This window comes from Protopterus annectens, chromosome 3.part1, assembly GCF_019279795.1.
Source record: "Protopterus annectens isolate FY-2018-M chromosome 3.part1, PAN1.0, whole genome shotgun sequence".
Lineage (NCBI taxonomy): Eukaryota > Metazoa > Chordata > Ceratodontiformes > Protopteridae > Protopterus > Protopterus annectens.
The window spans coordinates 602,797,051-602,813,679 of record NC_056732.1 but is presented as its reverse complement, the minus strand read 5'-3'; the positions used below and the strand labels follow the sequence as shown (position 1 = coordinate 602,813,679).

Genomic DNA, 16,629 nt, shown 5'->3' with positions numbered 1-16,629 from the left:
GTCAGATTTATCTTAGCTGACAAGGGTTCCTGATTTGTCAACCCTTATCGTTTTAAAGGCATAGTTCTTGTATAGATGCTCTTTCTTCTGTGTGTAAGTAAATTTGCTATTTCTGACCTTTCTATCCTCATTCTATGTCCGTTTGAGTTAGAGGACCTAGGTTCTTCCTTTCCTTTTCTACTCATGGCTAGGCCCATTTGAGTTAGAGAACCTAGTCCTCATGGTTGTGTGATTGCTAGTGCGGTAAGGGCTAGGCCCGTTTAAGTTAGAGGACCTTGTCCTCTCTCTGTGTGTTTGGCTGTGTCCTTTTGGCTGCATCTTCAGTGATATGTCTAAGGAGGTAAAATAACATAAACCCTCGGGGTTTAAAAAGTGTGTGAAATGCTTGTAAAAGATGTCTATTACAGATGGCCACAGTAACTGTGTGTTTTGCCTTGTGGCCATCCATTTACAAGAAACGTGTTTGTTTTGTCACTCGTCCAGTGCCGGGGTATTACAGGAGTGAAAGAATAAACTGATGATAAAAGATCTCCTTAAGCCCTCTTTTGAGGAAGACCTAACCAGCTTTTCGTCCTCCTCTAAATCACATGGTTCCAAGAAAAAAAAGACAAAACCTTCTAAGAGGCATTCCCCGGTGCCATCTTGTGCATTGGAACCGCCTCCCAAAATTTCCAAACCAGACAAGTCTTCTTCCTCCTCAGCTCCACTGAGTTCGGAACCGATTGAGGCCATTGCTGCTATGGTTTCAGTGTTGGCACCAGGCAGTTCGGAGCCGATCACTGATAGCAGACATCGGAGCCAGTCTAGAGATCCTTTGCCAGTCTCCTGTACACTAAGGTCCCCTATATTACAGAGGTCTAGATTTCCTACACTGTCTTCCAGATCTTCCAGGAGCCTATCCGAAGAAGATGTGGAGAGAGTAGTGCTGAGACTCCTGAAGTCATCTGCCGTACCCAAAATGCTGTTGGCTCCGACCCAGTCTGTTCCGGAGCCACTTGAATCTATTTCACCTTCTGTGATTCCTCCTCCAAGCTGTGTTGGGTTTTCGGAGCTGGAGTGTCAGTACCGCTAGTTGTGGAGCCCTCGGTTCCATCTCCAGTTGAGGTTGTCTCGGAGCCGAGTTCCACTCTGACACCTTTGGTGTCATCCATGGTATCTAGGAGCTGAAGCTCCCCAGTCGGCCCCAACAGGGACTCCTGGAACTTGACTTCTTCGGTTCCGAGTCTCGCTCTCGGTGCGCCGGCTAGGGTGAGCTCGGACCCTCATCTGTCTTGGAGCCGATGGCTTCCTCCGTCTCCTCGGAGCTGGGGAGGTCTTTGGAGCCAGAGAGGTCGGCCTTTGGGATCATGAGGAGTGTGCTGTCCCGATCATCAGCTCCACCCAGGGGTACTGACACTCTTCCCCCTTGGGCACCGACTTCTGTCTCAGCACTTACTCCCTCTCTGGACAGCAGAGACCTGCAACCTCATGAGCCTCTGGCTGGTGACCCCCATTCTTCCGAGACCTCCCTGGAATACTCTTCCAAGGGGCCCCCTCGGAAGGGGACCTGCATGAGGAAGCATGTAGACTCCCAGGATGAGTCTCTTACCTCCAACACTGACCTCGAGGAGTCAGAAGGGTCCCCCAAGTCATCTTCTGATGATGTCATCTTTGTGGGCACCTTAGAAAGCCTCAAGCAGAGGTGCGGCTGGCCCAATGTTACCCCTTCTGATGAGGAGTCGGTGTACCTGAAGGCTTTCAGGTCTCAACCTTCAGCCTCTTGGGTGTCTCCACCCTTAGACGAACTTTTAGAGCTTGTTAGTTGAAAGGTGTAGGATACTCCTGATGCTGTGCAGCCAGTCCCCAGGAGACGTAATAAATTTCTGTCAGCCCCCAAGGAGAAGGAATATTTATCAAAGGGTGTTTCCATAGATGCCATGGTGGTGGCGGCGGCCACTAAGAAGGAACTAGTGGAGACCTCTTCATCTGTCCATCCGCCGAACAAGTTGTCGCGAACAATGGACAGATACGGGAAGCGTATCTTTTCGTCAGCGGCATTCACTCTCAGATCGCTGAACTACCTAACACAATTTACAAAACTTAAGAGAGATCTCCTAAAGGAGTTAGGAGAGACCCTACAAGGTACATCCACTGAAGGAGTCCCTGATAAAGTGTCTGCTCAGTTGTCCACCTTGAATTCCATTGTTAACTCATCCATGAGACTGATCTCTTATGCAGCCGATGGAGCAAGCAGGGCAGCAGGTTCAGGTGCTTCCCTAAGGATGCACACGTGTAATTTTGTGGAGCCATTCAAGTCTACTTTTACCAACGCCCCCTTTGACGGTTCTTCATTGTTTGGACCTAAGGTACAAGTCACACTCACCAGGTGTGAGCAAGAAGGGAAAACTCTCTCTGCAGTGGGAGTACGTTTTGCCGTCCCCTCTAGACCATATCCCAAGGATCAGGGAGGTAGTAAAATGTGGTTCAATAAGTCCCAGAGGTTTTTCCAGGATGCATAGGGTGACTCCTCCTTCAGAGGCAGAGGAGGAGGAGCGAATGGTAGACGTCACCCTAGAGGCAGGGGTGGACCGCAAAACCAGGGAGGCTGCGATTCATTTCGACGAGGCCGGCCCTATCAGCTCTCCTGATGGGGGGCTCAACTGTGCTTCTCTGGAGCTGGTTGGGGGTCACATTTCTTTGTATTTGGAAGCCTGGCTAGATAACACTTGAGACAGATGGGTACAAAGAATTATCACCAGTGGTTACTCCATACCCTTTTCTCTTCCACCTCATGTTCCCAACAGGATCCCAGATGTTTCACCCAATCACAGGGATCAAGCAACTGTAGAAGTGAACAAGTTGCTCGCAAACAGTCATCCAAACCATCCCCGCAGACCAAGTAGGATTCAGGACTTACTCCAGATTCATTTTAGTGCCAAAATGTACAGGGGACTGGAGGCCCATCGTGGACCTCAGCAAACTAAATGAATCCGTAAAGAAAGACAAGTTCTGGATGGTGAAACTGCAGTCTATACTCCCTGTGTTAGGGAAAGACACTTGGATGTGCTCAATAGACCTCCAAGATGCGTACTACCACATAAAAATGGACAGAGCTTCGATGAGCCATCTACGCTTCTAGCTGGGAGCCAGTCACTACCAGTTTTGTGCTCTGCCCTTTGGTCTCACTACAGCCCCCAGGGTGTTCACTAGGTGTTTGGCAGTAGTGACAGCTCACCTGAGATGTCTAGGATTCCAAGTGTTTCCGTATCTGGACGACTGGCTCCTGACTGCCCCCACCAGGTATCTACTTCTTCAAACCAAAGATGCCACTATCCAACTTTGTGCTTAGTTGGGGATTACTATAAATTGGGTAAAGTCTGCCTTATCGCCCTCTCAATTTGTAACTTTTAAAGGCACAGAAATAGACCCAGTAGCCATGTTGGCTCATCTTCCATTAGAAAGGGTACAGAATCTTGTACAACAAATTCACCATCTTCTCCCCCTCTGAAAAGTCAAGGCAAAGACTTTACTGAAACTTCTAGGGGCCATGGCCTCCATCATATTACTAGTACCTTTAGCCAGACTACACATGTGGATTCTTCAATGGCTTCTATCATCCCAGTGGTTCTTCCAACAACTGCCTCTATGCCACCACATCCTGTTAAGAGTCTTGCAAGAAGGACCTCTGTTGGTGGATCCAATTCAACCAGTTAACGACAGGCTCCCCATTCCTTCCTTGCCAGCCCATTGCCACTGTGACCACGAATGCCTCACAGATAGGGTGGGAGGGGCATTATCTAGGCAGGACTGTCCAAAGCACATGCAAGATCACGAGGCCAACCTGCATATCAATGCCCTAGAGATGAGGGTAGTAGTCCTGGCGTTGCAAGCACTCCCAAGACCTTCTTCCTCTTGGGATGATTGCAATACAATCAGACAATATGTCGGTAGTATGGTATCTCAACAAACAAGGTAGTACCAGATCATACCCACTCTGTCGGGAGGCCATTCGGGTTTGGAAATGGGCGATATCTTCCCAGTGCTTTCTTCTGGCGACGCATCCCGGGGACAACCAACGTGTTAGCTGACAAACTCAGCCAGGCAATCTTGATGCCTCATGAGTGGTCTCTGAAGCAGGAAAGGCCGGAACAGATTTTCTGCAGATGGGGACAGCTTTGCTGCGATCTTTTTGCCAGCCCGATCATCTCCAAATGCAGCAGCTATTTCTCCCTTATCCCCCCTCCGGTAGAGTCACCAAGAGACGCACTTGTTCATGATTGGCCCCTGGGCCTCCTTTATGCTTTCCCGTCCTTTCCTCTCATATCCAAGGTTATTCAAAAAGCAAAACTGTTGGGAAGCAAGTTGATCCTCATCAGTCCTTACTGGCCTTGTCAGGTTTGGTTCCCCTTCCACGGGCCTCACCTACTAGATGACCCATGGACTCTGGGCCCAGTGCCAGATCTGTTGACGCACATGTCAGGCTGTCTTCATCCCAGCCTTCACACCCTCAGTTTGACAGCTTGGCTGCTCCAGTTCTATCCCTAGTCAGGCTTCATGATTTCTCACCCTCTGTGACTTACATTCTTACATCTTCTCATAAGCAAATGGAGAATGTTTTCTATCTGGGCTGAGGAAAGGAATGTTGACCCTTATACTGCATCTATTCTGGTGGTATTGGAATTATTGTATGGACTTTTTCACCAGGGTTCTGCTGCAGCTACAATTAGGATTCAGTTGGCAGCAATTTCAAATTTCCATTCGGGTCAACAGGAGTCCAGTCTGATGTCACACAGATTGTGTAAGACCTTCCTTAAAGGTGCCACTTTGCTTAGACATCCCTTTCAGGAACCGGTTGCTTCATGGGATTTGAATATCCCAAGTTAACATCTCCACCCTTTGAGCCAGCTCATACGTCTGCTTTGAAATTTGTGTCTTGGAAGACCTTGTTTCTGGTGGCAATCACATCTGCTAGATGAGTTTCAGAGTTACAGTCACTGTCTGTCAAACCCCCTTACTCTGTCTTTGTGAAAAATCAAATATCTCTTCATACTAATCCATACTTTGTCCCCAAGGTGTGCTTCCATAACAACTTGAACCAAACTATAGAGCTTCCAGTGTTCTTCCCTAATCATTCCAAACAAGCAGAATACAGATTCCATCAGTTGGCCGTTCACAGGCAATTACGGTTCTATTTACATTGGACCAAGGAATTCAGGATGTCAGAGCAATTGTTTCCTTCTACGACTCCAGATTAGGTCTCCCGGTTTCCAAAGTGACCCTCTCTAATTGGATCTCCAGTTGTATATCTTACATTTATTCTTCTGATGGTAAGCCTTTACCTTTCAAAATTAAGGCTCTTTCCACGAGATCTCAGTCTACTTCTGCAGCTTTTCAAGCCAGGGTTCCAATTGATAATATCTGTGCAGCAGCAACATGGGCTACCCCTCACACATTTATTACTCATTACAAATTGGATTTGACCTCAAGGGGTTAGAGCCTCCTTTGGTTCCACGGTACTCAGTAGTTTTTTTCCGTGAGCCACCCAAGAAAAAGGTGCTAGGGACGCTGTCCCATATGTAAGAATGAAGGCGAGATAGGACTACAGAATATAAAGAAGTTATGTACTCACCATAACGTTCCATCTTTGTAGTCCATCTTGCCCTTCATTCTTATGAACCCACCCTCCTACCCCATTCGTGGAAGGATCTGGAGACAGAAACATTTTTTTCTTAATAACTGGAAACCTTTTGTTATTGTTTTTCTTTCTGGATAGTGTTTGTTCTTTCTCTCTATAGTTAGCAGCAAACAAGATCTGGAGATTGTACTGGTGTACCATTGGATACCTACCTAGCCACGAGCCAACTGGTAGACTTTGAGCTTGCAAAAAGGCTGAGTCGGAGCAGAGGATCGGCTGAGAACACATATATAAGAATGAAGAGCAAGATGGGCGACAAACATGGAACGTTATGGTGAGTACATAACTTCTTTATATAACTTATAGCTGACTGCAAAGTAGTATGCTTAAAACATTTCATTAATGCACATGAATACATATAGCATCAAGGCCATATGGTGGTGATTATAAGAGTTTGATATGCCTTGTACTGTTGAAATAATTCAGTAATAATTTTTTAATAAAAAAGATATTGGTACAAAGACAGTTCAGAGGAGAACATCAAAAAGGTTTGTGGATGGTGTCAGAATTCATCACTGCAGAGACGAGAATAATTAAATATATGTAGTGTCTTGTAAATGAGGTATGTGGAACAGAAACATTTAAGTACTTTGAAGTCCAGATGAATGTTATGTTAAAAAACAGAGACATATAATCATGAGAATTCATGGTTGGAGGGTGTAAGATGAAAGGGTGAGGGTGGATACAAAGAAATATTATATCACTGGAAGGGTGGTGCACATACCTCTCAACTATACAGATTTTCACAGAACGCCTCATATTTTTGGTCTGTTCCTCAAAAAAATTGTGATTTTTTTTTTTTTATTTTTGTGGCAAATCGGTGAGGTTTGAATTCACTAAATAATGACATTCATTTGAGTTGCAGACTTTATATCCTTCAGAAAATGCATGGTAACACAAGAACCTTTATTTTAAAAACTTTCTAAGTTTATATGAGCAGTATTTAAAATTTATTTTTGAGGCTTTGTCCCCCATTATTTTTGGCTTTGTCCAGATTTGTTGTGCTAAGAGGTTGAGAGCTGTGATAGATTAATGGAACTGTCTTCTTGAAGAGGCAGTAGAGCCCAAAACAGTGAATTGATTCCAGTATACATGGTACAGGCGTAGAGCTATACTTTGACCAGGCAGAGTGTGTATGTAGGACTGCAGCTTATTCTGTAACTAATCAGCAAAATGTATTTGTTATTATTTTTTTATCTGTTGTGTCTCTTTCGTGACCACATGCATTTATTCACTACTGTTGTTGTCCACCACCATTGCAAGTCATGATTTGACAGTGAGATATGCTTATTTCTTAATTATAAGGTGCTGAAGACAAATGATGTTTAAAAACTTTAATTTTATGGACCCATGTAGTTGTTACTGATTATCTCAGAAATGCAGCTATGGAGTAAGATATGTTGGAAAACCTATGTGTTTTTACTTAAATGATGTAACAACTTATCTACATCAGCAGTGTTGGGGCCTGTGTTTTTTTTGGTGGTTCCTTTGCTCATATAGCTTCATGTGCAACAGTAATTGCATTTTGCACTCAATAGGGTAGTAAATAAACATATTTTAAAACGCTTTTCATCTGATGTGATTTGTATACTGTTTAAGCAAGAATTAATGTTAAGTTGTCAATCTCGCCTTCATTCTTGCTTGATGGGTTCGGAGCCGATCCCTCGGCTCCGACTCGGCACTTGCTTTAGCTCGAGAACTCCTTTTACCAGCTCGAGGCAGCCCCATATCCCATGATGCAAGGCAGGAAGTACCCAGATCTCGTTTGCCGCTTCGCTTGGGAGGTCTTCTCTTTACCAGCTCCTGGTAAGTTGTTCACATTTGTGATATTTAAGCCCCTTTTTTTAGTTAAAACTAATTTTTGATAGTTTAATTTTAAATTTAACCTTTTTCTAAGCCTGCGGCCTCGGCTCCGACTCGTATAGAGTCGAGATCGGCTCCGGCTGGAGCCGATTCTGGATCCACAAAGCTTTCGGCGCCGATGGCTATCGGTGCCGAATCTGCTTTGACCACTGTGGTGTCGGCTACGATCAGCTCCGACACCCACATGGCACGGGCATCGGTGTCGGCTCCGATCGGCTCCGACACCCATGTGGCACAGGCATCGGTGTCGGCTCCGATCGGCTCCGACACCGTTACCTTGTAGCTGTATCGGCTCGGCTGGAGCCGATACATCGAGCGTTCTGCCGGCTCCGAAATCGGTGCCGACAGGATCAGTAGTATCGGCTCCGATGGCCCATTCCAGGAAGAGGTCGAGGTCTCCTTCCTTGGAGCCGATACTTTCGGCTCCGACTTCGCCTCTTCTATCGGAGCGGAGCCATCGGAGCCGATCTTCAAGGTCATCCAGGTTGTCAGATCATGACCTAGAGAGAGTGGTCAGTAGATTGCTCAAGTCACAGGTACTGGCCCAAATGCTACACAGTCCGTCTCAGCAGACGACTGTTGGTCCACACCCCGTTACTGTTCCTCCTTCGACTCTACCCCAGAGTTTGGAGTTGGAGTCTTCGGCATGGTTACTGCTACGGCTGGAGGACGGATACCTCCTTCTGTCCCTTCAGCCCCTACTCTTATCTCCTCTTCCTTAGAGGGATTCGTGGTCGGGCTTCCATGGTCTCCTCCGAGGGGTGAGTGGCATCGGACCCTTGTCCGAGCCCGCTCTTCCCTTGGAGCCTCGGCCTTGGTGAGCTCGGCTCCGACATCTGCCTCGAGACTTCCTTTCGGTGGCCCCTGGAGTTCCTAGCTCTTGGAGCGGGTTCTCTCGGACCTGCCTGGGAGGGAGCATTCGAGGTGATGAAGAGTGTACTGGCCACTGGTATCAGTCAGCAGTCTCTTCCCGTAGCTCCTCCCTCTATTGTACCTGTTGACATCTCTGCCACTTCTCTTGCTACAGGACCCAGAGATCCTCCGCCTCAGGTTTCCCCATTGGGAATTTCCCCTCTTCCGAGGATTCTCCTGATGTTTCGGGAGATCCTCCTAGGAAGAGGACTTGTAAGAGGAAGCATGTAGACTCCCTGAGTCTGTCACTGGATACTGACTTTGATGAGTCAGAGGGATCCCCTAGATCCCCTCTGAGGATGTCTCCTTCTCAGACATCCTAGAACTTCTGAAACAGAGGGAAACTGGCCCACCAACAATCCCTCTGAGGATGAGTCAGTATACCTAGAGGCGTTTGGATCTCGGCCCTCCACCTCCTGGGTGTCTCCGCCTTCGACCCCTTATGCAGGTTATTGCACGAAAGGCGTGGACAGCTCCTGACTCTGTAGAGCCAGTCCCTAGGAGGCCTTCTAAATTTATTACTGCCCCTAGTGACAAACAATTCCTTACCAAAGGTGTCCCTGCTGATGCCATGGTGGTGGCTGCGGCCACCAAAAGGAACTTGCAGATCCTTCCGTGCCGTCCATCCTCCTAATAAGGACTCTAGGACCATGGATAGGTACGGCAAGCGGATGTTTTCCTCAGCGACCTTTGCTATGCGTTCGCTGAATTATCTTTGTCACTTCACCAGACTCCAGAGAGATATCCTGAAGGAGCTGGGAGAAGTAGTTCAGGATCCTACAGCTGCAGGGGCCCAAGAAAAGATTGCTTCGCAGCTAGGAACCCTCAATTCCATTGCTAACTCCTCCATGCGGCTAATATCTTATGCTGCGGATGGAGCGAGTAGAGCCGCAGGCACAGGTGTGGCTCTTAGACGCCAAGCCTGGATGCGGCTATGTGATTTTGGGGATCCCTTTAAGGCGTCCTTCACAAATTCTCCCTTTGATGGGTCAGCTTTGTTTGGCCCTCAGGTGAAGGAGACCTTGACCAGGTGTGAGCAGGACGGCAAGACTCTTTCTGCTGTTGGAGTCCGTTTTCCACCCCTTCTAGGCCTTATCCCAAAGGACAGAAGGGTGGGAAGATGTGGTTCCGTAAATCCCAAGGAGTCACGCCGATTCACGTGGTCAGTTTACCCCTAGAGGCAGAGGGGTAACAACAACAGACGCCGCTCTAGAGGCAGAGGGGGTCCGAAGAACCAGGGCAACAGGGAATCTCTTCCTGAGAAGCCTTTTCAGCATCCCTGAGGTGTTGCCCGGCTGTCCCTCCTTGGAGGCAGTCGGGAAGATTATCACTGTACCCAGAAGCCTGGCATTCCCTCACTCAAGACAGATGGGTACAGTCGATCATATCCAAGGGTTACATAATTCCTTTCGAGGAAAGTCCCTTCCCCTCAAGTTCCCTTCCAGATGTACCACCCGGTCTAAGGGACATTGCAGAGTTAGAAATCGCAAAACTACTGCAAAAGAGCCATTCAGCCAGTTACAATAGACCATTCAGAGCCGGAATCTACTCAAGGTTCTTTTGGTCCCCAAAAGACGGGAGACTGGAGACCAATATTGGATCTCAGCAGACTCAACAAGTCTGTCAGGAAGACAAGATTCCGAATGGTCACTCTTCAGTCAATTCTGCCCTTCTTACAGAAGGACAACTGGATGTGCTCAATAGATCTTCAGGATGCGTACTATCACATCAAAATTCACAGACGCTCCAGGAGATTTCTCCGCTTCGGCTGGGGTCCAGTCATTTCCAGTTCAGAGCCCTGCCTTTGGTCTCACTACAGCCCCAGAGTGTTCACCAAATGCATGGCAGTGGTCACGGCTCACCTGAGACGTCAAGGATTCCAGGTGTTTCCGTATCTCGACGACTGGCTCCTGTCAGCCACCTCCAGGCATCAGCTTATACAAGCCAGGGATTACACAATAGACCTTTGTTCTCATTTGGGCATCTCAGTCAACTTCAAAAGTCATCCTTATCGCCCTGCCAGTCTATTACCTTCATAGGCAAACTTAAACACTGTTCGATGTCAGCTACCCTTACAGAACAAAGAGTTTCAGACATTCAGACTCATGTCAGGATCATTCTGGCCAGCAAGAAGGTACAGGCCAGAATGGTTCTAAAGGTATTAGGTCTCATGGCTGTGGCCATTACTCTTCTTCCCCTGGCTCGATTCTACATGCGCCTCCTTCAGTGGATGCTGTTCACACAGTGGTCATACCAGCAACTCCCAATGCGTCACCAGATTCTGGTGACACAAACATGCAAAGAACATCTTGCTTGGTGGATCACATCGTCTCAGGTTCACCAAGGCAGGTGCTTTGTACCTCCGTCCCGATAGCCACTGTCACCACGGATGCCTCCCTGATCGGGTGGGGGTCATTATCAGGGCAGGATGGTTCATGGGACGTGGCAACCGCTCGAGTACCATCTGCACATAAATGTCCTGGAGATGAGAGCAGTGCTTTTAACGTTGCAAGCCCTCAACGACTTTCTTCCCGTAGGGACAATTGCAGTCCACACAGACAACATGTCTGTAGTTTGGTATATCAACAAACAGGGCGGAACCAAGTCCTACCCCTTGTGTCGAGAAGCGCTCAGACTATGGCAATGGGCGATCTCCTCTCATCGGTTTCTGGTAGCAACGCATATCCCTGGGAAAACCAACATTATAGCGGACAGATTGAGCAGAGCTATTCTCATGCCTCACGAGTGGTCTCTCAAGCAATCTATAGCGGAAGAGATTTTTCTGGAATGGGGTCGTCCATGTTGCGATCTTTTGCTACTCCACAAAACAGCAAATGTGCAGACTTCATCAGCCTCTTCCCTCTATCAGGCCATCCCAGCAGAGACGCTCTGACCCAGGATTGGCCCCAGGGACTTCTTTATGCCTTCCCTCCATTTCCTCTGATCCCTCAGGTGATCCAGAAAGCTACCGCTTTGAGAGCCAAATTGATTCTCATTGCCCCTTACTGGCCTCGACAAGTTTGGTTCCCGTTCCTCCATCATCACCTTTTGGTGCAGCCGTGGCATCTGGACCCAGTGCCAGATCTACTGATTCACCAATCCGGTCAGCTGCACCGGTCAATCCCTTCTCTCAACCTCACAGCATGGTTGCTCCACTTCCTTCCTTAGCCAGGCTTCCTTTGATCTCTAACCCAGTTAGAGATATCATAGTAGCTTCACTAAAATCCTCTACCAGGAGGATTTACACAAGCAAATGGAACGTTTCTCTTATTGGGCTAAGGCCCAAAATATTGATCCTTTTACTGCCCCTGTTCAGGCAGTTCTGGACTTCTTAGCAGAGATTTTTCATGCAGGCTCCTCTTCTTCCACAGTCAGAGTTCAGTTGGCTGCTATTTCTAATTTTCATGTCGGGATAGCAGATCATAATATTATGTCCCATAGGCTCTGCAGGGCCTTCTTGAAAGGAATTTTCCTACTAAAGCCTCCAATCAGGAATCATCCTCCTCAGTGGGATTTAAATTTAGTGCTGACATCCTTGATTCTTCCCCCCTTCGAGCCAGCTGTTTCTTGTTCCCTGAAATATCTTTCTTGGAAAACTTTATTCCTAGTGGCTATTACATCTGCCAGGAGGGTGTCTGAACTTCATGCTCTTCGGTTCGACCCCTATTTGATTTTTCACAAAGACAGAGTATCTTTGAGAACTAATCCATCCTTTTTACCTAAGGTCGCTTCAAAAACAATCTGAATCAATCCATTGATCTCCTGTATTTTTCCTAACTATTCAGATAGAGCTGAACAAAAGCTACATTATCTTGACGTCCACCGTCAGCTTAGATATTATTTGGACAGAACAAAAAATTTAGAAAATCTGATCAACTTTTTGTTTCCTATGCGGATAATAAAAAGGCCTTCCTGTTTCTAAAGTGACTTTGTCCAGATGGCTTTCTTCGGTCATCACTGAAATTTATACGATCAGGGGAAAACAGCTGTGCTCAAAACCTAAAGCACATTCAACTAGGAGTTTAGCTACTTCTACAGCTTTTCAAGCTAGACTGCCTTTGGACACTATTTGTGCAGCGCCACTTGGGCCACTCCTCACACTTTTGTTTCCCATTACAAATTGGACTTGGCCTCCAGGGACAGAGCCAGTTTTGGCTCTACAGTCCTCAAGAGTTTGTTCCATTGAGCCACCCAGGATAGAGGTGCTAGGGACGGTCCCATCAAGCAAGAATGAAGGCGAGATTGACAACTTAACATTAAGAAGTTATGTACCTACCATAACGCTCCATGTTAGTTGTCTTCTCTCGCCTTCTTTCTTGCGACCCTCCCTCCTTCCCCCTGGCCTGGACAGACCTTGTGTAAGAAACTGTTATGCTAAAGACCATTCAGACCTGGTCCTTTTTCCATCTGTAAGTTTCTTCTTCCTTTGGGAAGTTTTTTATGCTTGGTGTTATTGCCCTTTTGTCAACAAACGAGATCTGGGTACTTCCTGCCTTGCATCATGGGATATGGGGCTGCCTCGAGCTGGTAAAAGGAGTTCTCGAGCTAAAGCAAGTGCCGAGTCGGAGCCGAGGGATCGGCTCCGAACCCATCAAGCAAGAAAGAAGGCGAGAGAAGACAACTAACATGGAACGTTATGGTAGGTACATAACTTCTTATTTATGCCCATAGAGAAAATGTTGAAAATTTACTGCTGTCTCTCTATGGAAAAAATACTGGAAGAGTCTCTAGATTAGAAGGACGGAAGGAAGGAGGAATCTTTTATCAGTGTAGCTACCTTCCATTTTCTACTCTAGCACAACATTAGTTGTGCATACTGGTATCGAAGCTAAAACAGAACTCCTGAATTCCGATAATGATATGAGAGGGTCAGCAACAAACAGCTCACCAGTGTGTCAGTGTTGAATTATAAGAGCAGGTTCTTTAAGAATTGTCAGGAAATAAGTCATGCGGAATACAGCATTAAGAATAAGAAGCAATACGGAATACAACACTAAAACTAACAATGTGGGCTTACTAGTGCTGTAAACATGACAAATGCAAACATGTAGAACTTATAAAAATACATAGCCAGTTAGGATTTCGATACCAGAAATACTAATTTTGAACTCTTGTACTGTATTGCAGTATGCATTGGGAGAATACGATGTGAACATTTTAAGAAATAATAGCTTTTATAGGCTTGTGTGCCCAAGTTGCTTATTCCACTTCTGCTGAAAGAAGATTGTTTTCCGTTTTGTGCTTACATGTGACAAAATTTCAAAGTGCATCTGGAAGAATGATCTTTTTCTGCAGTGTTGGTGTTCAGCTGGTACAGAGGGAACCACTCTCAGCATTTCTGCCCCTACTATTGGCTTGTGTCAAGCTTAAAACAAAAATGTTTGTCCTATTAGCCTGAGGGAGATCAGCATCTGAAAAAAATCATTTGAGTGACAAGTGGTACAGCAAATACAACAAGTGTAAACGTATTGCATTCTTTCTTTCTTCCAGTTTACTAACAAAAGTGTTTCTGTTTTCTTCTATTTAGAATCCTACAGTTTTTCATCTTCAAATGACATCAGTAGTCCATATCTCTGTGTGGGCAGTTCAGCTTTTACTGCATCCTGCCTTGTTCCTCCGTCACCAAATTCAGTCATGGCAGTTGTTCCACAAACAAATCATCACTTAAGTTACAGTGATGTGGACAGTGCAAATTCGGGATATTATCTTACTCCAAATGTCAGGTCAAATGGAGCACCTGCCCTAGAAAGTCCTAGTATAAAGATTACATCTTATATGGCACTAGATCAAAGTAGCAACCTGTTTCCCCATGAAAACGAGATTGAAGAAACTATTCCAGCACCTCAGCGATCAAATTCAGTTGTTACACTAACCTTACCAAATGCTGATACATACAGAGATCCATTGTCCTGCCTTAGTCCAGCAAGTAGTTTGTCTTCCAGAAGCTGCAATTCTGAAGCTTCGTCTTATGAATCTGGCTACTCTTTTAATTGTGACAACTCTCCACAGACATCACCATGGCAGTCTCCATGTGTATCTCCTAAAACCACAACATTAGATGATGGCTACTCCCGTGGAATGGTAACCTGTACATCGCTGAACTCGCCAAGGCATTCTCCTTCCACATCTCCTGGAGCAACTGTTACAGATGAGTGGCCTGGTGCTCGAACCTCACGTCCGACCTCCCCATGTGGCAAAAGAAAATACAGCCTGAATGGTAGGCAGCCTTGTCATTCACCTCACCCCTCCCCAACACCATCACCACAGAATTCTCGTCGGGTTAGCATTAGTGAGGACCCTTGGATGGTAAACACTACAGTGTACACCAGCTCAGCTGCTATTGTTGCTGCAATAAATGCTCTCAGCACTGACCCCTCCATTGATCTGAATGATGGCATCCCCCTAAAATCCAGGAGAACAATAGAGCATACTCCAACTATGACACTAAAGACTGAACCAATTGGTGATGAACATGGGACTATATCACCAGCTGCTGACCTGTCACCTGATGAGTTTCCTGTTAATCAACTTCATAAGAAGGGGAATTTCTTTGATCAGTACCTTTCTGTACCTCCTGCATATTCTTGGGCCAAAGCAAAACAGCTTTCTACAGCTTCGTACCATAGGTAAGGTATCTTGCTTTAAAAAACAAAAACAGCAAAAAAATGTTTTTGAAATACGTATTTATGCAATAAAGTCTGTACCATTTCTTTGATTAGTGCAGTGTTTCTGTAGGGCAGAAAAAGTAATTTGGATTTTGAGGTAAAAAGAAAATAAATAGTGGTAAGGAAAACTGAGTAAACAAAACAAATTGAGAGAGTTATTTTCTGAGTGTCTTAAAAGGGATTAATTATTTTTACTTAGAGTCTGTAATTAATTTACTTGCATATTTAGTGCTCATGGTGTTACTTTCCCTTTTATTAGGTCATTGTAGTGAAAGAAATTCCAGACATTCCAGGGTAACTATGTAGCTGCATATAGCTGTTTGTAGGGTGGGCCTGACTCCTATTTTAAATCCAGTTCTTAGAAATCATTCACAATAGTATCTTTAGACACTACGCTCTCTTTTATGATAGCATCATGATATCTGGCTGTTTTTTATTCCCATTGAGAAAAAAATTACATTCAGATGTTAGGTAATCAGCATACATTTCAGATTATTCTTTGTATATTATGTAGGTGCATGTGTATGTGTACATGTGCATGTCTGTGCATGCATGTTAATACACACACGTGTATGTAGTAATAAGTGTCACACTAAGTCAGCAGCTGATAATCTGTGGGACCTCCTATGAAGATCACAATCATTACAACTAACTAGAAGTGTGAATTTAGAAGGTCACAGTCATGGCAACTGACTGGAAATATAAACTTAAGTAACTATATTAAAAAAAAGTCTTTATGGTTTGTCTACTAATCATCACAGTACTTGGTTCTATAGACGTTCTGCAGTTTGTGTGAGTGTATGAGTGTATGAGTGTATGAGTGTATGAGTGTGTGAGTGTATGAGTGTATGAGTGTGTGAGTGTATGAGTGTGAGTGTATGAGTGTATGAGTGTGTGAGTGTGTGAGTGTGTGAGTGTGTGAGTGTGTGAGTGTGTGAGTGTGTGAGTGTGTGAGTGTGTGAGTGTGAGAGTGTGTGTGAGAGTGTGTGTGTGTCTTTTGCGGTTTGGCTGAATGCAGCAATGGAGAAGACTACTAGCATTCAAAGAGCATTGATTCAAATGTTACAAGGCAGCCTGAAAATGGGGACATGCCAGTTCACAAGTTCATTCAGTCTTTCAAAAGTTTATTATTTTACAGAGGTCATGACTGTACCTTTTTCTGCCATTCCCATGTTTGTAGGATTTATTCCCACTTAGGTTCATAGGTAGTTACTTAACGTGTGGTGCAGGAGACCATTGAGGAATCTAGCTGTTGGTGGCATCAGTAGTAGAACCTTTGATGTTGATGTCAGTATCACTGGACTCTGCAGTCAGCATTAATGCTTTCAGTTCCAAATCTCTTATCCTTATTGATGGCTTTGGACCCATTGATGAGGTTTAGGATGTCAGCACCAGTCTTATTTCCTATCCATATGATGCTGATATTGGAGACTTTGGGCTTGATGTTGGTACCCCTTCCTGACTTTGTACCTGTTTTGATGCTGGCATTCCACACTTCCTCAAATAAACCTTATA

The 16,629-nt window shown here is 45.5% G+C and overlaps 1 protein-coding gene across 2 annotated transcripts in view; it reads left to right on the top strand.

Annotated features, from left to right (window-relative positions):
- NFATC1 (nuclear factor of activated T cells 1) overlaps positions 1-16,629 on the top strand; it is a 1,564,586-nt gene that overhangs the window by 27,936 nt on the left and 1,520,021 nt on the right. For both annotated transcript variants that reach the window (XM_044066987.1, XM_044066986.1), the window contains exon 2: positions 13,977-15,075. In XM_044066987.1, the coding sequence (XP_043922922.1) occupies positions 13,977-15,075 (1,099 nt within the window). The remainder of the gene's footprint in view (positions 1-13,976; positions 15,076-16,629) is intronic.